Genomic DNA, 24249 nt, shown 5'->3' with positions numbered 1-24249 from the left:
TGGAACCCAGGATTCCTGAATCTCAATATACCTCTGCTGTCAACAAATAGCTGTGAAACTCACTGGCAGAGTGTGTGTCCCATCCAACCCTAGTGCTGGTCAATCTAGCGGATGACAACCTATTACTGTATTGCTATCCATTACTCTGTTAACTCAAGTGGCAGAGATCTGTGCAGTAGATCTGAAGGTCTGCTCATGTCCCATGTGGGAGTCACTATGATGCCACATGATGGAATTTCAGAGGGGTTTTTTGTTTGCTTTTTTAAAAACTTAAGAAATTAAGAAAGTAAAAAAATTCATTTAAAGAACATAGTAAGGCTGGACAATCAAGCATGCAAAAGTTAGCAAATGGCAGTATTAAGGTTACCTATGCAACCTTGGGTGTGTGGATTATAATGGTCTTTAATAACATGATCACATATTGCTTTTCAAATAAGTAGTAATAAATATAATATAATATAAATGTGATTATGGCAACTGCCAAAACATTGTCTCAACAATGAACAAGACACAGATATTAAGGTAGTACCTTTCCCAGAGGTTACAATATCAAATAATTTATTATGTATATAATTCATTATTTAGAATTATATTTATAATGACTACAAATGCATTAAAGTAATGTTACTGTAACTTGAAGATTGTACAGATAAGCTATTTATTTTATTTTACAGTAGCATCCAGAAGGCCCAGTCCAGATTGGGGCCCCATTTTGCTGGATACTTTCCTTTATAAACAGTCATGAAGAGCCATGCTCCTAACATCTTACAATCTGAAGCCTTAAGTTTTCAAATGTGTAGATGCTTATCTTTAAGCATGGCTTTTAGCTCATGCAGTAGATGCTCATGCACTAAGCTCCAGAGGTCTCAGGTTCAATCCTGCCTGCTGACAACCAGGGTCTGTCAGTGTTATACGTATTCCAGCCTAAGACTGTAGTAAAAGCATGAGTAATCACACTGTGGTCTATACCCCTGATCCTGCTTAACTCTACTGCAAATGCCAGTTTGTTGTTGCTGTCCTGGGAAAACCGGCAAATGCAATTGTGAATGTGTGTAAGCCTATTCATGAGCAGGGCCTAAGAAACTTGAGCAGACAATGAGGGAGGAGCAGAGGCATGAAAGTTCTTGAAGGTGAGGTGAGGCCAAGAAGGTGAGTAACTTGATGGGGTGAACCTGATGTTGTGAGCCAGTGGTGGGATTCAAAGAGACAGTGTAATGATGTAGACAAGACAGAAGATCACAGGAGCTGTGTTACGTTTGGTCCAGAAGGGGCTGGTGTAATATATTTAATTAATTATCTATAATATCAATAAGCGTAATTACTAATAATGCTTTAGTTCTCCAAAGAGCTACACAAGCAATCAGCAATTATTCTGATATTGCAAGCTCTTCAAGCATGGAACTCCATTGAAATCAATGAGTTTTACTGATGGGAGCTCCTCACACAAAGTGCTTACAGGATTGGGCATATTAACTAGTTCAATCCCTTCCTTTAAAAAAAATGTATAACTACTCACAGGATCAACCCATCTCCATTGGGAGCTTATCACATGCATTGTGGGTTCTGGGGTTGGCTGAAGCTGCTTGGTGGCATCTCAGGTTGATTGTTTTAAGCAAGAGGAAGATGAGACAATTCAACCCTGGGAATTGTGGGAAAGCTAATTTTACTAACACAACTGATTGGCCCAATCCCGCTCCCCTTGAGGTCAGTGGCAAAACTCGCATTGATGTAAGTGGGAGCTGGAGCAGGATTTAATTTTTCTTAATAAAAATGACAAAAATACAGTCTCTGTCTTGAATAACTTATTATTTTACTATCATACAATGAAACAAGAGATGCTGGTGGCTGCAAATTTCTGTTAGCTGCAGTGATGATGATGATAAGGCAGCCTCTGGGGAAATCTCTCTAGGTCCCAGCCCCCAAATGCAGAGCCGTTGAGGACTGCTGTTGGCCTGTGGAAACACAGGGACAAATTCTACTCTGGTGTAAATGATTGCAAGCTCCATTGAGGTTAATGGAGGTGTATCCAGAGACTAATTTGGTCCGCAATCTTCAGAGCCCTCACTCACCCTTTAGCCCCCTTTCGTGTTGGGTTTAGTTTTGCACGAGACATTTGCATATTTGAATCAGCTTCCAACCTTATGTCAGCCCCTTAGTTCTCTCTTCTTCTCTCTCGTTCTCCTAACTCAAATTACCTTGATCCTACTAACAGAAGCTGGGTTTTCAAGATATTCTCTCCAGCCCCAGAGTGGCAGGCATGCAGCCTGCACAACAGCCTTTCTGGCAGGTCCTAAACCCTTTGCTCTCACCTTACTTTTGGAACTAGCCTAGTTAGGAAGGGACAAAATAGAGTCTTCTCCCTTTAGCAAAAACTACCAGGTTCATTTTGTAAACCCATACAGCTATTTGTATTGAGAGAGCATAACAGCAACATTTATGGGTTGGGATCAGACATAGAGTGCCCCATTCTAAAAGGTGCAAAACACTCTCCTGTCCCGCTGAAGGGAGTAGGAATCAAGGACCTTGCAGGATCCAGCCGCTGAGGAATACTTGGTATTAATCATGTTTAGTACCCTGGTGTCTAAGGGCCAATCAAGAATAGTGCCCTGTTGTGCTAGGAGCTGTACAAACACAGAGTAGCAGACGGTCCCTGCCCTGAAGAGCTTACAATCTAAATAGACATGACAGACACAGGGTGGGGGGATGGGTAGAACACACCAGCAGACTGAAGACTATGATGGCAGCAAATGGCATGTTAGGGCCATGATTTTTTGGAGCCAGAAGGAGCTAGTTAGGAGGCAACAAGGTGAAGGGAAGGGAAGGAGGAAAGGGAGATAGGTAGGGGAGAAGAGAGTAGGAAGAATGAGGCTGAGGTGAAAAGACTGATGGAGAGGGAGGGAGAAGGTTGGAGGAATCAGCCTATCAGCACAGAGCAGAGAAAGTCCAATCAAAACTATAAAAAGTTCTCCCACTGTTCCAAGGTCTCTCCTTTGGCTTGTTCTTACGGTTGCCAACCCTCCAAGAATGTCCAGGATTAGCTATAGCTGGAGAGCTGCTAAATGAGGATCATACTGTATCCACCAGGATGTTACCATTATGAGGATTCTACATTACATGAAAGCATTAGCCTTTTAACATTAGAAAAAAGTAGATCTTGACAGCTTTGGACTGCTGTACTCGTGTTTCTAAAGCAATTTCGTAATACCCTAAGTGAGTAACAACTATAATAAAAGGTTTCAGAGTAGCAACCGTGTTAGTCTGTATTCGCAAAAAGAAAAGGAGTACCCGTGGCACCTTAGAGACTAACAAATTTATTTGAGCATAAGCTTTCGTGAGCTACAGCTCACTTCATCAGATGCATTCAGTGGAAAAATGCATCCGATGAAGTGAGCTGTAGCTCACGAAAGCTTATGCTCAAATAAATAAAGAAAAGTAATGCTTACAGTAGCCACTAGTTGTTTCTGAAATGCAGGTTGTCTGAAAGAGGCGGTGACAGTAAACCAAACAATTAAATTCAGCACCTTAATGAAAGCGCTGAGTCAAGACTCTGGCAGTCACCTGATGCATTTTAATCAGAAACAGGAAACTTCTATTATAAGGTAGAGGGAAAATAGGTCAAGCTGCAGGGTAAAAAACAAAACAGCCAAAGCAAAACTTCCAGCAAAAGGGAAGAGGCTCTCAAGTATGATTTTCTGAAACAGCTGGGGACATGTTTTGTGAGCTGACCAGAAGGACAGGGAGAGGTGATACAGACAATATTTCAACATGAGGAGTTATATAATTGAGCAATCAGTAGCTAATCCTTTTAAACTTAATTGCATTAGTTGTCCGATTCTTCCTGAGGTGACAGCAATTTATGATCAGGCTTTAAATAAAATGGCACCCTTGCCTCATTGAGATTGTCTTCTTCAGCATCAGTTTCAGTATAGATCTGTTTTACAGTCATATTAAGTAGTCAGACAGCTAGGGCTAACAGTGATGACAGAATCAAACTTTTATGCATTGTGTAATACCTTTTTTTTTTTTTTTTTTTTTTTTGAGTAGTGGGAGTGATGGACAGTAACTTACACTGGCCTAGGAATCCAGCCTTTTCCTAATCCAGTTTCTTTCTAAAGTCAGATTGTATGACGTACTAAACATTGACATTTTAACTATGTTTCATATTAGTGATAAATGCAGATGGGTGACAAAGTTTCCAGCATTTATAGTCTCTGTGGAATTCAGGGCATATTATAAAAGCCCCAAATACAGGATTCATCTGTAAATGGTAGGATGTATTAGTGAGAATGAAAAATGTTCTTGTTTTCATATTGAAACATACTGACTGACTGAACCACTGCTCTCTTGTGGATGGAATCCACAGCATGGCTTTGGCCCTTCACTGCTACCACAGAAAAGAGATTCTCTTGTAGATTAGGTATTAGAGGGGTGTGTTTGAGTAGGGTGATCTGCTTTCTGGCCAGGTTGTTACAATGAAGTTGTGAATGGGCATGGGGCTACGACTGTGACAACTGTGAAGTAGCATTTGGACTTCTGTGGCCAGAAATTCAGAGTAGCAGCCGTGTTAGTCTGTATTCGCAAAAAGAAAAGGAGTACTTGTGGCACCTTAGAGACTAACAAATTTATTAGAGCATAAGCTTTCGTGAGCTACAGCTCACTTCATCGGATGCATTTGATGAAGTGAGCTGTAGCTCACGAAAGCTTATGCTCTAATAAATTTGTTAGTCTCTAAGGTGCCACAAGTACTCCTTTTCTTTTTGTGGCCAGAAAGTTACTACATTTCCTTCAGAATACACAGGAAAAAGAGCACAAGGGTGAATAGAATGCAGATTTACTGTTGTGACTAGAAATTCAGATAGTGTGCTCTGAAAAGTCCCATTCTAGCAATTTTTTAAATAAATGTCAAATAAATATAAACCTAGAAAACATGTTTGTTACTGTGCCTTTAAACAGCATGGATTATGGTTTAATGCTGTGATTTTAAAAGTAAGCTGCCTCAAATACAAAATTCAATCATTCCCCACACACCCCAGACTTGTAAATAGTCACAGAAGGAAGCTCACCCTCTACCCCCTTACAGAGAGGCTGAGTCCCTAACAGTGTTTTCCCCAGGAATTGAAATGGGGGGGGGAGATAAAGGGGGTGGGCTGACAAGGGTTGAGTCTTCTAAGATGTCACAGATGCAGCTGATGTGTCTTCTATAACCCGAACATCTAGAATGCATCTACTGGCCTATCATGGACATCAAGATAACTGACTTGATACTTGATGCCTATTTGCATTGGTGAATTCATCAGCCATGTATGCCCATTTTTGAATAGGGATTCTTGGTTTTAAAAATAAATTTATCACAGAAGTCTGGCTTCTCTGGGTGGAATATTAGGGGCTAGAGGGCCTAAATGGGACTGTCTGTGCTCCATACTAACTAATATAGTATTTTGGAAGCACACATTTGTTATTGGCTTGGTGAAATCTTATGATAGAGTATACCACCAGTTTGAGATCCATGCCCTGTTTCCTGGGAGTCTGACCTGACGTTGGTGCTTTTAGCTATGTCTCGTACCAGGCAGCATGACACCCATAAAATCCCAAAAGAATTTCACTCTCTAAGTGGCAAGTTTCAGAGTAGCAGCCGTGTTAGTCTGTATCTTTAATACATACTGGCCCCTTTTGAGAAACGTGTCTTCTGGGAGAAAAGCTCTGCCTTCACAAAGTCTAGTATGGAGTCTATAAAAGGGGATCTTTTGACTTTGAGCAGTTGAGAAGAAGCCCAAGATCAAAGAGATTGGTTTTGTGAAGCCATGTTGCGTACAGATCTTCGTGCACAGTGGTCTTCAGTAGCCGAATAAGGAGTATCTGAATAAGGATAAATGAAAACACCCCGATTCCTCTGGTGAAACGTTGCCATATAGAGGTATTTTGTACAAACTCTGGACACTGTGGAGTGGCCAAATGGAAGCACCTTATAATGGAAATGACACCTAGCAACCACAAATCAAAGTGGGTGATGAAATGAAATATGAAAATAGGCCTCCTTTAGATGGAGACCAAACCAGTCAATAGTGAACAGTGAAAGGGTTATGAAGGCCAGGAGTCACCATTTGAAACTGAATCCTTCAAGCATATTTGTTCACATTCTTTAAAGTCTACTATCAACTAGCCCCTCCCTCCTCATTATCCTTTTTCCAAGCCAGAAAGCATCAGGAATAAAATCGCCGACTCCTCAGGAATTCAGAAACCTCAGAGAGTGTCTGAGACAACAGCTTGTCAGATTTCTTAGAAACAGGTTGACGAGAAGCAGGCATGGCCCACACGGATTTAGCCAGATGAAGCAGAGCATCCAGAAGTGGTAGGGATATTCTATCCTTGAAGTAGCATCAAGGATATCAAACACCAGGTGAGACGTCTGTTCTGCAGGCACTGGAGGTGGATTTAAATTGGACAGCATAAGATCCACTAAAATTGTGGAACGGCGCAGCATCCTCAGAAGGGGAGGAGACCAAAGCCACCCCTACATGTTCATCTGGCGATAAGTTGGGCTCCTAATCCATTTTGGAATGCTCCTTTTCAAAAAGAGGAGCTACCTCTTCACCATCTCCCTCAGACAGCCCATCAGTAAAGCTGATGGATCTGGAGGAGCTGGAGACCCATGGATTTGTGGACTGTCAGATCTTTAATAAACGAAGCATTACCTCTCCATCTGGTTGGAGTGTAATTGAAAAATCCTTGAGGTGGCCCCCAGTACAGCCATGAACCCCAGGATTGCCAATCTCCCAAGCAACTAGGGTGCAGGAACATGCCTGCTGGAGGCGGACCATATGGTATTACAAAACAAGCCACTGGTCTCCATATTCCTGTTCTCTCTTCTTCCTGGTAAAAGATCTGGGTCTGGATCTGAGATAGAATGTACTGAGATTAGTAGTGGATCTGAATGGAAGTATGAGATCCAGGTCTTGGAAACTCCGTAGAGTAGGGTGACAAAATAGCAAGATAGAAAAATTGGGACAGAAGGGGTGTGTGTGTGTGTGTTGGGGGGGGGTGTTAATAGGAGCCTAGATAAGAAAGAGCCCCAAATATTGGGAGTGTCCCTATAAAACTGGGACATCTGGTCACCCTACCATAGAGGTCCAGAGAGAGAAGGATAGTGTGTTCTGGAGGAAGACTAGTAGCAATCTCTGGCCTCTTCTTCCTAACAGGGGACAAGGAACAAGATTGTGGAATGGGGAAACATGCCTCCTTTCGGAAACCATTTCCTCCACTTGGAACTGATGAATCAAGTGGAGCTGGAAGGTGAACCTGAGCTGTTACTGGGCTAGAATTCTCCAGAACAGAAGATGTAGCTAGAACCGAGGACTCAAAGACATGGATAACCTCAGAGCCAATGTTTTCCACAACTTCATCTCCTTTGTTATCAAAGCCGAGGGTGAAACAGACATCCACTTTTTCTCCATGTCAGTCCTGTCAGAATCGGACAGATCCGACTGTTGTTCACGGGAGCCAGCATTGGTAACAGCAGCCGTTTTGCCTCTGTGCCTCTTCTTTGGTGCTGTGACAGATGGAACCGAAGGGGCTGACAGCCCAGAGTCTGACACACTGATTAATTTAATCTTTCTGAATCTGGAACTGACCCTGTGGCTGCAGTGGTTCTGATAACTAGAAGGCACAAGGTACAGTGCTGGTGGGGGTGGGCGAGTTGTCTCTTGCCTGTTCTTTGGAACTGTGCCAGTCAGATCCAACCACATGGCCCTCGGTTCAGACATCTGTTGACAGAGAACTGTAGGAACGGAGTCTGATCCGGGCTTCTTGGAAGCCTGGTTGCTGGTAGTCACAGGAGCAGAGACTGGCCTCGTAGCCCTGGTATCTGGGGACTGATCGGATCTGGAAGGACTAGACTTTGTTTCAAACACAGTTCAGCACTGCAGCACAGGAGCCACCAACCTTGGCTCTGCAGTTTGGAACTTTAGTACAATTCAGGACCAAACTTATTTATCATAGCACCATCCACACTGATAGTGCTATATAAATCCTGAAGAACTGTCATTTTATTCCAAAGGTTTCTATTGCATTAAGATAGATTCAGTATAAAATAGTATATTGGGTACCAGGTGTCTTACAGTATAGAATATCAGGGTTGGAAGGAACCTCAGGAGGTCATAGGGGAGGAAGAAGGTGGATGTGTGTGGGGGCACTGCGTGAAACTTCTAGCTTTAGATTTACCTTTCCAAAAGGAGAGAAAGGCTTCATAGTCTTATTCACAGTCTTTTGCATAGCACCCCCCATTGTAGTATCATGCCGCGACAAACACACACACACACACACACACACTTCTATTAAAACAAGCAAAATCTGGAGCTTGATGCACCGCTGAGTTCAAGACAGGCTCAGGTGTGTCCTTTAAATCTGATGACTCACATGGCTTTGTGTACAGGAGGCATAGTGACTTGGAAATCCAATACTTTCCTTTGCAAATGCTAGTGGAGACATATTGGACCTTTACAGCATTATAGATGGAAGGACCCTGTTTATATTTTTGCAACCTTCTTTGCAAAATTCTGACCATTAAGAAACTATATGGATGCCCTTCACGTGGCTGGAAACCCAAAGCAGGCAATGGCTCAGAAGGAGCAGTGAGGTCTTGGCTAAAGATTATCCCTTCCTCCCTCCTCTGCTGTATACCTTAAATCCTTATCCTGCAGGTGTGGTAGCAAGGTACCTCCAACAGGATTTCCAGATTTGCTGTTCATAAGTAGGCAACTTTAAAAAAGGGCAGGAGGAATACCACTCCCTCTGCCTACGGATGATCAGCATCTGCCTCCCTTCTCTGCCCATTATCCTCACACTTCCTGTGCATTGATTCTTATTCTTCTCCCCCAGTGCTATTCTAGAACTCTAAGTATTGCCAGTCTGGAAGACATCTTTGTATAGTAGAGTTCTAAGTACCTAGCCCAGCAAATGTATTTTGATTAATTACCTAGGTACAACGTTCACTAGCTTAGTGGTGTTTTCTGCCTAGAAATAAAAACTGTTATACTGGCATACCTTGCCCTGTAGATGGCTTTTACACCCCCCCCCCCCGATCTTACGGCAAATGGCCCTATACAATAAAACCATATTTTAGGAGGCATTATTAGCAACCGCATTTGTAACATATCTTCTATTTTTCTAGAAAGAAGAGATTAAGAGACCAATTAGCCTTCATCCCCCTGCCTTCCTCCTTTCACTTCTCTTTAGGGAATTATTTAAGCTAAAAAAAAAAATGTTAGATGCACAGGAAGAATAACAAGATACAGATTATATAGAGAATGCACAGTGTAAGGAGCATTAATTTCTTAGACAAGGTCTCAGCAGTATCATTCAAGCTCATTGTTCCCTGCAGTACATCCTAGTCTTCTGCAGCAGTCATTGCATGGAGAATGAATGACTTGCTTTGCTTCGGGCCACCAAACTCTTCAAGCCTGCCATTCTGTGTTCAAACACATGCATCTTCATTGTAAAAGCAACTGATCTGGCAAAGGCTTACTCAGGAGAGCAGTCCCACTGACATCAGTGAGACTTGCTTTGTGAGAGGAAAGCCTCTCTGTCAGTGAATACTGCATGGACAAGTCCTATGCTTGTAACAAGTTTTCCCAAAAGGCACAGTGTCAGATGGCACAACCCACCAAAAAGGTGTCCCAGCATTGTACAGACGTGAGTATCAATGTGTTTTTTCAGAAGTGTTCTTCGTATTTCAGATTAGTATATAAAATGATTCTGAGCAAGCTCTGACTTGACAGCAGCACCAGTAGCAATGAGAAACACTGATTCAGGGCTAAGTGCACCCGGTCCTGCTTTCTCAAGGAGTAACTCCCCAGTCTGGCCTGGGAACTTTGTATTTGGGTTCTGTACTATAGAAACAGGCAGCAAGCCCTGTTCAGTACTTTAGTGCAGTTTTTAGTACTCCCCTGCATTTTGGGCCTGGTTCAAAGCTCAGTGAAGTCACTGAATTTAATGGGGCTTGGATGAGGCCCTTTGGTTGGTAAAGATGGTTTAAAAATTCTCTCTTAGAAAACAGTGTCTGATCTTAAAAATATAAAAAAAACAAACAAGGTGAATCGAAGAATGGAACCCACTTGGAAAACCCAAGTAAGTGTGATACCTCAACAAAAGGTAACTTCTTCATCAGATGAAACCAGGAAGAAAGCAAAAATCTTGTTATCAAAATACATCCCAAAGATATTAAGGAGAGTGCCAAAGACACGTTAGCACACCAATATATACAAGTCTGATTAAAAAGACCCTACATACACACACAAATAAGAGTTTATCAACACAAAACTGTTTAATATTTATTAAAGGACACAAAATACCTAGATAACAGACTCACTCTTTGAAAGGACACATATTTACATTATTTACCAACTTAACAAAGACTCTCTGTACCCATTTTAGACTTGTTATGAAACATTAAAAAGGTTTTGCTTTTTGCATTAAAGGATGCAATGGTGACACATGCCCCATTTGCAAATCTGCATAACTATAACATTTTGATGCAGTTAAACAAGCACAATTTTATATTCTAGTAGCCGAGTGAAGAGGCTTCTTAAAAGTAACAGGGTTAGTTTTTTTTCCCCACTCCAGAGATACTTCTTAGAATTGTTATACAAAAAGTATACTACATTTTTTGAATGCTGCTGTACTCTTACAACTTTACTGTAACTTTTCAAACAAAATACTCTTCCTATTATATGAAATCACTAAAAAACAGTGGTATTTGAACATTTTTTTAGATGCACAAATAAAACATTGTTTAAAAGTAAGCATTAGGGCAAATGATATGTTTAGGGAAACGAAAAATACTGTGACTGAAAGATGAGCATTAGAAAGATCAAAATATAAACCACAGCTAAAGCAACTTAGCAAATTTGTTAGGTCTCTTATTAACTCTATTTACTTTGGCACCTTTGTGTGAACTATAGAACAAAACAATGTTTACAACACTTTTGCAATTACAGCATTTAAACAAAATGGTCACTTTTTTTAAACCAGCCAAGACCAAAAAATAGTCCATTTATGGGTATAAAGATTAAAAAACCTAAAATATATACTTCTAAGAATAAACTGCAATTTCTTATGAACAAGTCTGCTATAAACTGCATGCAAGAGTCAGGATTAAAAATATGTGGCTGAACAGACAAGCTGTTTTATAGCCAAATGAGTTGTGGTCCAAGCCCACTAAAACAAAATTAATATATGGCTCAGTAGGCAGGCACGTGATCCCAGCAAGAAGCATGGCTGGATGCTAATCTTGGCTGCAGCTTTGTCACTAACCAGAAGCAAAAACCACTAGCAGAAGAAATGAACAATTTGTTGGGGATAGGACAGAAGGGTAAATAAAGGGATATGAGGGCATGCTTTTCCCCAGTTCCTGGTCGAGCCAGTGTTCTCACAGACCCTTCACTGGGTTAATTTAATAGCTGGACTGCCAGTGAAAAGGTTAACTCAGTTTCAGTGTCAAATCTTGACGTATGACGACAATTCAGGACATGAGTTTTCTACACAATAGTCTCTGCATTTACTGGGTGAAATAAATGGGATCAAAAAACAAAACAAAACTAAACCTTCCGGTTGATTATAGTTGAAATTCAACACCCATCTAATTAGAGATTCTAATAAAGTCTAATTTTTAAATATATGGCATTGGTTGTATTTAAACTGTTGCAACAGATTTGAGCATGGGCAGTCAAACGTTTTAGTTTCCATCCTTCTCCTAAAAGTGAATATTTTGAAGCTTTCCCTCCATAAACAGTATTTTTTTTAAATAAATCTTGTATTTGAGAAAACAGAACCACCCTATGGAGAAGAAACACATAATGCAACTGATACAGAAAAGTTTAAAAATAATGAAGATAGAAAAGCCATGATCTCAGTTTCATTGTTGTCCTCTCCCTGGTGGCTCTGTTTCTGAGCTAATAGTTATAGGCTTGCCTGATTCTCTACAGGAGCAGTGTCCACAGAGAAACACCTCTACTGGAAATATTATGCCTCTCGAAGGTAGTGACCCTGAATGTCTGCCACTGGATTAGACCGATAACTACTATACAAAAAACTGATAGGTTTCTTACTGTGGCTCATGTAGAGACCTGTGCAAATTTTATAGGAAGTCAGCATTGAGGGAAGGATATGAAATGAGGAGTGCTCTTTACTTGGGGGGAACCCAGCTTCTTTGTTTTGTCAAGTGAGCACTTTATGTAAAGGAGCTTGAGGGAAAAAAAATGGAGGCAATTCACACCATACAGTTGTTTAAGAAAAGCAACATTCAGGAAGAGGAAGTTCTGGATATAAATGTGTACACACACACACACACACACACACACTTTATGTACTCCACAGGGCCGTAAGGTGAAGAAATAATAGATCATCAAGAACATACGAGTGCTAGTCATCAGGCGGATTAAGTAAAGACTATTATTATTTTTAACTAAAGTAACATTTTCTTGCCTCCGAGGGTTGTTTGGCATTTCTCAGGGCTGTAGATGCCTGAAAGTGAATCAGATTCTTCATCTTGCTATGCTGCATGGCTGAAACTGAGTCAGATGATTGACCAGGTGAGGAGGGGTAGGGGAACTGTCACATGTCTAGGAAAACTGGAAAAATTAACTCTTCTGCTGCCACTTTATATTCCTGGCATATTCTGCTAAAGCAAAAAAAAGTTTCCAGTTGCAAAAACTTCAAGCAATAACCTCACTGTTTGGGGAAACTCTGTATTCAAGCTATTTTTTCCTCTCAGGTTTCACGAAGATCCAAATAATGCTCTTATCAACTAGGAAAACAGGATCTAGATGCCTTGAAGCAATATTTAAGTATCTTTCTGTATGAGAGGTAGGCTTAGGTTTCTAGGAGGCAAAGCCTGCTACTGTCTACTGAATTCTTAAAGCTTTAGGTTGGCTTGAGTTAACTCCTAAAAGCAATCCAACACAGGACATATCTGCAAGATTCTCACCCCATCTAAACCTACGGTGAAGTTCAAGCCATTTGATTGTTTCAAAGAAAAATAGTATTAAAATCCATTTGTAATTTTTGTTCATGTAGCTTTGTGGTGTGTGCATGCAAGAACTGTGTTGCTTTTTACCTCATTTTATAATACATTCTCTTTTGCTGAGTATTATTGAAAGAGTTGGACTTTCCTGCCCAAGACTAGTAAAAATTGTTTCTGTTGTTTTATGTTAAGAATAGGGTAAATACTTTACATTTTGGGGTAAGCCATATAAATACAAGTCTAAGATTGTTAATTAAAGTTTTACTGTCGCACAGTTATTTAAGGAATAGTACATATTCTGTAACCTTACAAATTATTTTATATTGGTACCATTTCTTTTACATTTCCTCCTAATTGCAACAGAAAATGTCTTCTATATCAATAAGTATAACTTGACTTGGTAATTATTCCCTACCCCTCCCCCCCGGGGTGAAATCCAAATATGAGTGAATCAAATCATTGGTCGTTTTGTTACTTGATAAATACATCCAATATTCTGTACAGTAAATAAAAGTTTGCATGCAGTTTAAGCATTTTAAAGGCTATTTTCTGTACGTTTTATCCTTCTGCTTCATAGTTTAAAGGTGTAAAAGAACATTTGTCATATACCAAGGGACTCCTCTTCAGACTCTGAGACAAATGGAATCACGAAGACCAGGTACTTTCTTACAGTTTTCTGCACATCATACTAAATAACATGCAAAGAGTTCAACAGCATTCTTCTTAAAATGTAAATAGTACTCTTTAAATGGGCATGTTAACCAGTGAAAAAAGTCCACACTACTATACTTTTCCATTACACTGCTTTCATTCATTCATCGGTAGTATAAAAAGTCAAATAATGGGATCAACAGGCTAGTTTATCCATCAGCAATTTAGTATGACACCAAATGTGCCGAAAAACAAAGGCCAACATATGTTTATGCAATATAGTTGTACTGGTTTGGGTTCTCTTTGTCTCTTTCCATGTAGTCCCTGTCAATTAAGGATTCTATTCTCTTCTTAAGGTCAGCAGGCTGTAAAATAATGCAGATCATTAGTTCTACTTTTTTTTTTTTTTTTGCAGCCATCTCTACGAAGTTTCTGATCACTCAGTTCCTCTTACTTTAAACAATATTACATGAATACACTTTTCAAATTACCATCTGAATAGCTAAATATCCTATGGATCAATTACGGAAATGCCAGAGAAAATAGTTTAAGTACAAGAGCATGACAGACCTAAAATGTCTTTCACAGAAATAGAAAGCAAAAAGTGTGTGATTGTCAATTTTGGGGTCTGTCAAACATGAATGCCCCAATAAAACTGGAATTCAGGCAGACATACTGCCCATAATGTAACACTTGTTTATCTTCTAAATCAGGTCACAAAAAATATTTTGTAACACAAATATACATATAAAAATGCTTATCTCCTGTTTGTGTGAGGCTTTCATCCAGTAACAGATGTACTTTGTACATTTGAAAGCGTTAAGTTAGTGACCTAGATTGTTGTTGTGCTCCCCATGAACAAGGGAGAAAGCATTTATATCAGCTATTATGCCTATGCATGCCTGGCTGCCAATTTTATGCAATACAAATGCTTACTTATCTGCAGAGAAAATTTAAAAATTGGTGTTTTTCAAGAAAGCTACAGAAGAAAGTGGCAATACTTTCTATTTTGCATTTCTCGCATTGGAGAACACCAGAAGTTACAGCTGGCTGAAAAATGAAACAAGTGATTCACATGTTTATTTGCAAACTAAGCTCCAAGTTCAATATGAACTTGAATGGATCTCTCACGATAGATACTGGCATCTCATTCATTGTTTGAGACAGCCATCAGATACAAGTGTTTGTAAATCTCAGTTTACACAAAGTTTTTGCCACAACTATTTGTCTGAAAAGTTGTATTAGGTAATTGTTATTCTCTTCTTTATAAAGAAGTTTGAACTAGGCAGCTTGGAAGCAGCACCAATACTGTGGAACAGTCTTTCCAGAGAATGCATAGCCGGAACATGTTCCCTAACAATTGGTGAGTGCTTATAAGTAAGGCTACATTTTAGTCACTGATATTTTTTACAGGTTTCAGAGTAGCAGCCGTGTTAGTCTGTATTCGCAAAAAGAAAAGGAGTACTTGTGGCACCTTAGAGACTAAAATTTATTAGAGCATAAGCTTTCGTGAGCTACAGCTCACTTCATCGGATGCATTTTTTAGTAAAAGTCACAGACAGGTCATTGGCAATAAACAAAAATTAATGGCTGGGGGGGGCATGTGTGTGCGCGAGGGCCTGAGACTGCTCCAGCAGCAGCCAGTGCACCTGGCGCAGGGGCTGCCTGAGCTGCCCCTGAACCAGGCACACCAGCTTCTGCAGAAGTCATGGAAAGTCATGGAATCCGTGACTTGCCATGACAAACTTGCAGCCTTACTTATAAATACATGCAAAAAAATCAGTCTGAGAATGACTTACAAACAAAAAGGGGGGCTAAGTTTTTAAATATTATTCATAACCAGTTGTTTGCCCAGCTCTAGAATAATATGCTTTATCTTGTAGCTTTACTTAAAAAAAGTCTTACTATGTCTGTTCACTTGAATGAAGAAATGAATATAACTGGCACATCAAACAAAATTCCTAGAAGGGAATACTTTGCCTATCAAATAAAAGTGCTTTACTGACTGTATTATTTATTTGAGCGATCTCTACAACACAAGGAGATGAGGAGAAAGTATAGCAAGGAACAATATCTTCTCAAACAAAAGAAAGAATCAGAACTCTACCTTTACTGGAAATTTAAGCTGGTTGTACACCTCTGACACAAGCAAATTGTGGCTCAGAGTCTTGCGCATCTTCATGATTCGCACAATTGCAGCATCAATCTGGTACTGCCGGTCCTGAAATACTCTCTCTGTAGTGCTTGCCTGTTCCTCTACCTGGATGAGCAATTAAAAAAAAAAAAAAAAAAGTTAAAAAAACATCACACGAAAACAGTCAAAGTGATCCTTTTCTGGTTGTCTGACCTGCAGACAGCTACACATTAACCCCAGCATTTTTAGTGTCAAATATTTGTCTCCTGACTTCCTTCCAAAGTCCTTTTTGAAAGGCTATTGTCTACAAAGAGAAACAAACATACTCACACAGGGGATTAAAATAGTTTCAGATATCAGCAGGAATCCAATGATAAGTTAATGCCTAGCCATAATATAGAGAACAGAATGCCAATTAAGACTCTGAATTCTCTTATTCCTATGTAATCTAGCCAGATTAAACTACAGCAGTTTGCAAAGTTTTTATTTAGTAAAGCTTCAGAATACAAAGGTCAATGGCATACACAACAACAGGTACTACTTAAAATCTTTCAGATTCCTAGAAATCTGGGTAGATTATCAGATCTGATTAATAGGGAATCCGGATTAGTTTGCTAATTCAGATTTAAGACCTATGGTTCACTTGCCAAACAAAGTACACCTGCATACTTCATGTAGCTGACCAAATGTACAAATTCAACATTGGACAAAAGAAAGCTTACTGTATTTTTAAGATATGCAAAAATAATGGAACTAAGAATCAGGAGAGAGGGAAGCAACTGGGAAAAAAAATCCAACCCATACCGTTTCTTTCATCTGGATTTGGTTTATCTTTATCCTGAAGAGCTTGTGTCTGAAATCATCATTGCATGTAAATTTATCACCATCTTCCACATCTTTGCCTTTGGGACTTTTAGTCAGTACTCTAGCTTTGCCACAGGCTAATGACTGGAGTGTTCTCCTTAACTCTCCATCCTCTAAAGCAAAAACAAGCTGTTTAGTATTTTAGACAACAGCATTCAGACCTCACCATCAACTGCATTTAATACTGACCTATTCCAGTAGCTTGCTTTATCTCCTCTAAACTGAACTCCTCTCCTTCATTAAACATAAGCAGCACCAGTGTCTGGAACAAAGAGACCTGAAGCTCTTTTTTGCCCTGTCAAGGATGAAGAGACCAGATGTTACTAAGTCAAAAATCATTCATGTATTGTACATTAATTGAAATGAAAACTTGGCTTGAAGGAAAGCTATCCATTTTATTCAGCTCAGGAATCTGAAAAGGCATATTACTAGCCACCATGTGGTAACTGTGAAATACAGCACCAGTCTTAGACATGAGATGTTCAGTTACTATTTGCTCCCCACCATCACAAACATGGTGTGCAGTACTTATCTCTACTGTCAGACCAATAAATTAAGTAAAATGTGTGTCATTTATCTATGACAAGACAGAATTATACCATCCAAGACCTCTGCCTAGCAACTGAGCGACAGGGGATGTCGCTGCAGGGAGCCCGCCTCACCCCATCCCCCGGTCCTTCTCACACCCAAATGAGTGTCATTTATCTATGACAAGACAGATTTATACTATCCGAGACCAGTTTTCAGAGTAGCAGCCGTGTTAGTCTGTATTCGCAAAAAGAAAAGGAGTACTTGTGGCACCTTAGAGACTAACAAATTTATTTGAGCATAAGCTTTTGTGAGCTACAAGCTCACTTCACTTCTTCCAAGACCAGAGTCTCTGATGCATTAAACACAAAATACTTCGGTGCCATGGCAGGAGCTACCCCATCTGGATGGTACCACACAGTCATTACATTAAGAGAAATTCAAGAAGGTTATTGCCAATGCTAAATATTAATCATATTGCAAGAATCTTTCCTAGAGGTATCCATGGTCATATCACAAAGTATCTCAAAACTGACAAAAGCCAGACTGAAGGAATACACCAGAGAAAATAACCCAGAGACTCATACTTGCCTCTTTAAATTCTGCTTTTAGTACACAGTGACCTAATGTTGATTGCCACTGAAGTTTCCTACCACTGTGTTTTCCCAGGTAGAAGGTCTTGAAGATCTCCTGCAGTTTTACCATCTAGAGAACAGGAAAGAAAGAAAAATTCCACTTCACTTCCATTTGCATTATTTAAACAAATAAATTAAATGAAAACAAAACAGCTTAAGGGAAGAGCAAGTTTAGATAGGAAAAACAATGTTAAGGTTTTGTTTTTTAAAGAGATGTTAACCATGTATTTATGTTCTAAAGGTTGGTCTATTTTTAAAAATGGTTATAATCCTTAACCCGTTATTCAAAAGGCAGTTAAACATTAACTAATGGCAAGCCTAAGAAAGAAGTGTTCTACTTCTGTATGCAAAGTCCAACATAGTTATCCTTACCTCTGGTGGTAAGTGGACTTCCATAGGCACGTAGGTTGGCCAATAACCCATAGTCAGGATGTTCACTGTTAGTTCAATGTTACCAGGTACATTCTGATTTTGCATATACTGCAAGGAGAAACAAAAGCATATTGAAAAAGTGATGCTGTTCCCTTATTCTTACAGGCAAGTTAAACAGGCATTATCAGTGCCACGTGTGCACAGAATGCAAGTGACCTCATGATATATTCTCTGCACAGAATGCAAATTAACTACATGAGTATTAGAATGAGTATGATAGCACCTTTCAGAGGCTCTCAAAACACTTTTTGCTGTTTGTTTGTAAAGAAACCCATACACTGCCATTGTGAAGTACAAGACTATTTAAAAAGACAGAGAAACTGAAGCCAAGAGGTTAAATAACTAGACCAAAGTCAACCTAAATCAGTGGCAGATCCCGCAACACAACCGAATTGTGTTGACACCGTGTGTTCTACTCTCTCCACTAGATCAGTGATCTAGTCTCATCAGCTTGTAATGCTGTTAAGCTAGACATTCAACAAGTTTGCATATTTATTTCAATACATTTCCTGTTAAATCCCACTAGGAACTTGTTCTGCTGATTTTTGCTCCGTTATTAGTTAAATCAAGTAGTGAACTAAGGTGGAAGATTCTCAGAAGGCACAAATAGGATTTGAGTATTCAATTCCCATTGACTTTTCAGTAGGAGCTGTGCTTCTAATTGCCTTTTGTCTTTGAAAAATCATCCCCTCTCAAGGATCTTTGTACAAAAAAGAAACAAGTTAAAAAACTGCATCCTGTAAGAGCAAGTTAATTTCTGTGTCTTCTGAAGGAGAGAAAGTTACTTCAAATGATAAGGAAATATTTACAACCGGAGCTTTAAACAAACATTTTGGCCATAAACACACTGTGACCCAAGAACCTCAATGGCATCTGGCAAGGAAGTGCAGAGGGCTTACAGGAATTTCTTGGGTTTGGTATGTAAATTCTAGTTCACCAGAGTGTCATGAAAGATCTCAAATAAAAGCCAGTGTCATGCTGGTTATCAACATCAATGCAAAATGCATGTATGGATATTGTGCAAGAAGTTATGCATCTTCACTGAAAATTACGTTCTTGAAGGTCTGTGTCCAGGGACTGGTCACCAGCAAATGCGAACAACAGGTTTTCTGGCAAGAATGTTTATCTAGCTGGCTGTTTACATATAAATTAAATACTGTATAGTTCACATTGGATCTCCTATCACCTGTCAGAACTGAACGTTAAGGAAAAATTGTGGGAACTTCAGAGACACTAACAGGAAGAGAAAAAACACCAGAATAGAGTGAGGATAGGAGAGCTGGGGAGAAGCTTATATTGAGGTGCACTCTAAGGGTTTGCCCTATTGTATTTGGGGGGCAAAGATGATACCCTGACATTCTTCACTGAGGAAGTAAATAGTCTGAGCTTGCTTTATAAAAAACAGGTCTCAACCAGGCTTTGTTGAATATGCTGGAGAGAACTTTGGCTGAAATAAGCTTTTTTTAAAGACAAGGGTGTAAATTGTTAGTTAAGTTTAGTCAGTAGAAAGCGTGTTCTGATTTTCCTTTATATGTAACCATTTGTTTCCAATATTCTTATTCACTAGCACTTGAATCTCTGTTCTTTGATAACAAACTTATGGTTTTCACTATGAATATATCTAAGTGCTGCGGTGGTCAGTAAATTGGTGATCCTGAGTTGAATCTTACAAGTTGGCGTGTATTAATCCTCTGCGTACAGCAAGGCCTGGTAATTCTGAGAGTGTTCAGCGGATAAGAGGTTGGTCATTGCAGGGAATGTTCTGAAGACTCCAGAATTCGTGTATTGTTACTCTACGGAGTGAGCAAGGCTGTGCTGTGCTGCCAGAGGTGGTGGTTTCAGGGAGTTTATCCATAGCAGGCACAGCCAAGATTCCTTCAAGCTAAGAGGAGGTAGTAATGAGGTGCCTCACAACCCTGAGTACCCTGGGGGTGCATCAGACATACCCACAAGGAAAGTAATAAAATATTAAAGAACAAACCATGGCAGGCTTTACTGCTATACCTGTTTAAACTGTATCATGATATCTTTTGAAAGTTCCATGTCTTTAAACATTCCTTCAAGCTTGCTGGTGAAAGCAGCGCCACATTCTAGAAGAGAGGTTTTTATAATTAAAAAGAAAAAAAAAAAAAAGTCAAAACCTAAGAAGCAACACATTTAAAATGGTTATAACCATATGTCAGAGAGCCATTCAAATCTAGCACACAAATACAAATTCAGAAAATTATTCCTAATTTAAGAACTGTCCTAGGGCCAGCCCATTGACCTAGTACCTGCACATTGATTTTAACTTTGATCTCCTGCATGGTGATCTTTATCTCCTTGAAGTCTGGATCTGGATTAAACCTTAGGAAATCCTGTCTGACCAGGCACAAGATTTTGTATTAGGAAATAGTGAAGGTCCATTGGTAAGAGCTGACTGGCAGTTACATGAGGCTGTGAGTCCTTACACTGAATAAAAAACATGACCCAAAAGGAAAAAGCACATTATATTCTCATAGCACAAATATTTTGTGCCAGAATCCCTCAGATTTACCCCCAAAGACCAGGATGGTACAAACTAGATGGTCAGCTTGAACTTTAAATTCCTGACTTCTGCCTGATACTAAAGTATTTGCTTATATGAAATTGTTTTCTTAAAGCAGAATAAAATTGTTACAGATAAACATAACACTGTAGAAAAAGATTTACACACCCACTACATTCTCCCTTTCACTTAATTCAAAAAAGGAAGACCAAAAAAATCTGTTATAGGGGAAAAACACAGATATTAATTTAGACTATTATTTCTAACAGAGAAAAGCAGGAGGGAGGGCAAGATACTCACCATGTTTCAGTTTGGAAAGCATAGATTTTTCTGCATCTACTGATGCACTTTTCCCAACTAATAGCCGCTTTGCTAAATCTTTCTTATAGAAGGCCTCAAAGACATCTTTTCCTATAATGTAAAGGACATGATTTGTTAGTGATCAGATAAAATTTGTGAAAACTGCAACATTTAAATAAAATATTACTCAATAAGGCCCCATATAAAGTCCATGGGAACTTTTCAGTTAACTTCAGTTAGATCTGAATCTGGCACCACGTGAGCATTTAGGGCAGTCTCTACAGTTAAATGATTGGAAGACAAACAAAATCCACAGAGATACTGTGCACTTTTTGTGGGGGGTGGGGGGGAAGAGGCAGATAGATTAGAATCAACTTGCAAGGAAACATTACGTTACAGATAAAACAACTGTACACAAACAAAATTGTAACCCTTACCATAGATGAACCTAAATATAATCATAATTTTATCCAGCATTTTTTCAAGTTCTTCATCAGTAGCTTCTTTGTTGCCTGCACGAAGCTTTGAATCCACATACTTAGCTAAAAAGCAAAAAGCAAGTAAAAGGAATTGAAAACCTGACTCTGCTGAGCATCAGAATGAACCTACATTTAAATTTTGACATTTAGCTCATTCTAGAGACATTTAAAAAAAAAAACCCAAAAACTATGGTCCTTTTGGAAAGCCAAAACAATTAGACATTACCATGAACAAATTTAGCACTGCCATTTTGATACTGTATTTTCATTTATGCCTTTAAAACATCATTAAATTGCAATAGTTCAAGGACCTCTTCTCATACGAGTGAGAATACCAGCTTAAATTAAAAGATGATGAAAAAAATCAAACTCATGACTACTCCACAGGCCTGTATCTGTTACTTTAAAAGCAAGGTTTTTAAACATAATAAACCATAATCCACATAAAGGTCCCTGACTGAAAAACCAGGCTTGATATAGCTAAAGTAGCAGCAATAGAAGGCATTAGGTTCCAGAGTAAAATATATTGTTAAAATCGTTCTAGAAATTTAACTTGGGGAAGAAAAATTGGGCATGCTAGCTAATTTCAAAAGCCAGTTTCAAATGGTGCGATAATATCTGCTAAAATTATGGAAACAGAGATCACTGAAAAATAGGGCACTCTGAAGCAAATTTCCTCTAAAAGGGTAGTCCCACCAGCCCAAGAATGTATACAGCCCAACAGATAGCATAACAGGTATCGTTCCATTGCACAAGAAAGTGAGAGGGTCTGTATTTCCATTGGTCCACAGGGGCTTCATTTGCTGAGACGATAGAGAGATAGTGAGCAGGAAGGTCATATGGTTGGTGGATCCACTACTACATAGTTGCACTGACTGCAGACCCCTACATCACTCTGTGCACACATGAGGTATCACAGGGACTGTGTAGACTCCTGAAGACCAAACTAATTCCATTGCCAGGGAAGGTTTTGTCTAATCTCTGTTAGTGATTGAATTGGGTCCTGAAGTATTGCTGATACACCTCAGCTCCCCGGCCCCCAAAAACCAACCAACCAACCAAAAAAAACCAAAACAAAACACTAGCCAGTGGAATGGTGAATGGTCAATCATCATAACAATATCTAATGCTTCTGGAATCCTATTAAGCTATTTGCAGAAATATACACTGTGGAAGGAGATTCTACAGTTTAGTTATGCTTTCTGTTAAGCCTTCTTTCATATATAAAAATCTCATCATTCCCCGAATCATCTGTTCAAATTGCATAATCAAAAAAGTCAAAACAAAAAATACAAAACATAAAAAACAGCTTCTATGTAGAAAGAGACTGAAAATGATACCTATCAGTTCAGCTGGTTTATTTGGTCTCTTGTTAATGAAGGTTTCAAATGCTTCTTTCATAGCATTGACAAATTTCTCATTCTTCAGAAAGCAGACATCAATAATATGGTCAACTTTATCCTTAAAATCTAGAAGCTCTTGGACCATAGTTTTGTCTTTTTCCGGGTTAATTACTATAGTGCTACCAAATGCCTGAAAAACAAAAATTTACCCTTCAATCAAAATTCTAAATACCAGATCTGAATGAAATCTTCAAACCAAAAGTTGGATGATGTAAAAGTTCATATTTTACAATGAAAAATGTTTGCTTCGCTAACACAACAATAATTAAAATGGTAGAATGTCCTTGCTACACACAGATAGTATTTTATATTTTGAATCACCATACCAAGATAGACAGCAATTAAAAAAAAAAAATCAAATTGCTGAAGTCCATATATAGCAGAACTTGCATTTCAGAAGAGACGCAAACACAATGGTAAGCCAACTTTATGGTACAAACACTTGAAGATGATAGTCAAACTATATACAACCAAAATATTACATGCTGTAAGGACTCATTCCTGCAGAGATTTACATGGGCAAGACTCCCAGTGAAGTCAAGTTCACCACAACAGTAATACAAAGCACTCTCCTACCAAAATTAGGGTGCCTGTGACAATATTATTAAAGTTACAGAATCATCTGCCCATTGAACAGTGAAGTCAATGGTCTTTAGTGTTGTAATCTAATATGTATGTCCTTTGCTTTTTAAGTAGCTCCCCCCCCCGCCTAATCCGCCACTCAATGAAAGCAGAGAATTTAAGTGTAGAATGAAGCAATAGACTGTGGTGATATTCCACTCACACTCAGGAATACAAATACTGCATGTATGAAAGTGTATTCCAGTTAATAAGGAAAAACTTTACATTTGTAGCTAAAAGTTAGTGCTTTTGGATTTTTTTCAATTTGCAACACAAGGCAACAGCAAACAAACAAAACCCCACATGTGCTGTTGGTAGCAAACTGCTCTTTCAGACAAGATCCTAGCCTGGCAATATCCATGATGCTGGTGCAGACAAAAGTAATCAAAATACAATCATGTAGGCTTCATTGTTAGAAATAGAGAAGTGTTTTTCCTTTGGTACACATAATCTGTATGAATTAACATTTTAAATTCCAAATTTCTACGTGGACTTTTCTGAACAAATGAGTGTAACCAAAGGGTTAACTATAAAAGAGATAATTAGTAGCATCACTTAAGGTGGTGGTGTAGACCAAGCCTATGCCAGTATAACTATGTTGTTCAGGGGTGTGGAAAATCCACACCTGAGTGACAGAGTTCTACCAACCCACCCCCCTGA

At 39.1% G+C, this 24249-nt stretch overlaps 1 protein-coding gene across 1 annotated transcript in view; it reads right to left on the bottom strand.

Annotated features, from left to right (window-relative positions):
* Positions 1-10609: 10609 nt before the first annotated feature.
* The window catches only part of CUL4B (cullin 4B), a 31586-nt gene continuing 17946 nt past the window's right edge, over positions 10610-24249 (bottom strand). Inside the window, exons 12-21 of the mRNA XM_038416142.2 lie at positions 22906-23098; positions 21524-21628; positions 21087-21197; positions 20264-20349; positions 18200-18307; positions 17784-17897; positions 16854-16959; positions 16605-16777; positions 15774-15926; positions 10610-14031 (exon numbers count right to left, since the gene is read on the bottom strand). Coding sequence (XP_038272070.1) covers positions 13936-14031; positions 15774-15926; positions 16605-16777; positions 16854-16959; positions 17784-17897; positions 18200-18307; positions 20264-20349; positions 21087-21197; positions 21524-21628; positions 22906-23098 — 1245 coding nt within the window. The 3' untranslated portion in view covers positions 10610-13935. The remainder of the gene's footprint in view (positions 14032-15773; positions 15927-16604; positions 16778-16853; positions 16960-17783; positions 17898-18199; positions 18308-20263; positions 20350-21086; positions 21198-21523; positions 21629-22905; positions 23099-24249) is intronic.

This window comes from Dermochelys coriacea, chromosome 9 (genome assembly GCF_009764565.3).
Source record: "Dermochelys coriacea isolate rDerCor1 chromosome 9, rDerCor1.pri.v4, whole genome shotgun sequence".
Classification (NCBI taxonomy): domain Eukaryota; kingdom Metazoa; phylum Chordata; order Testudines; family Dermochelyidae; genus Dermochelys; species Dermochelys coriacea.
Note: the sequence above shows the minus strand (reverse complement) of the source record. Positions and strands in the feature narration are given on the sequence as shown.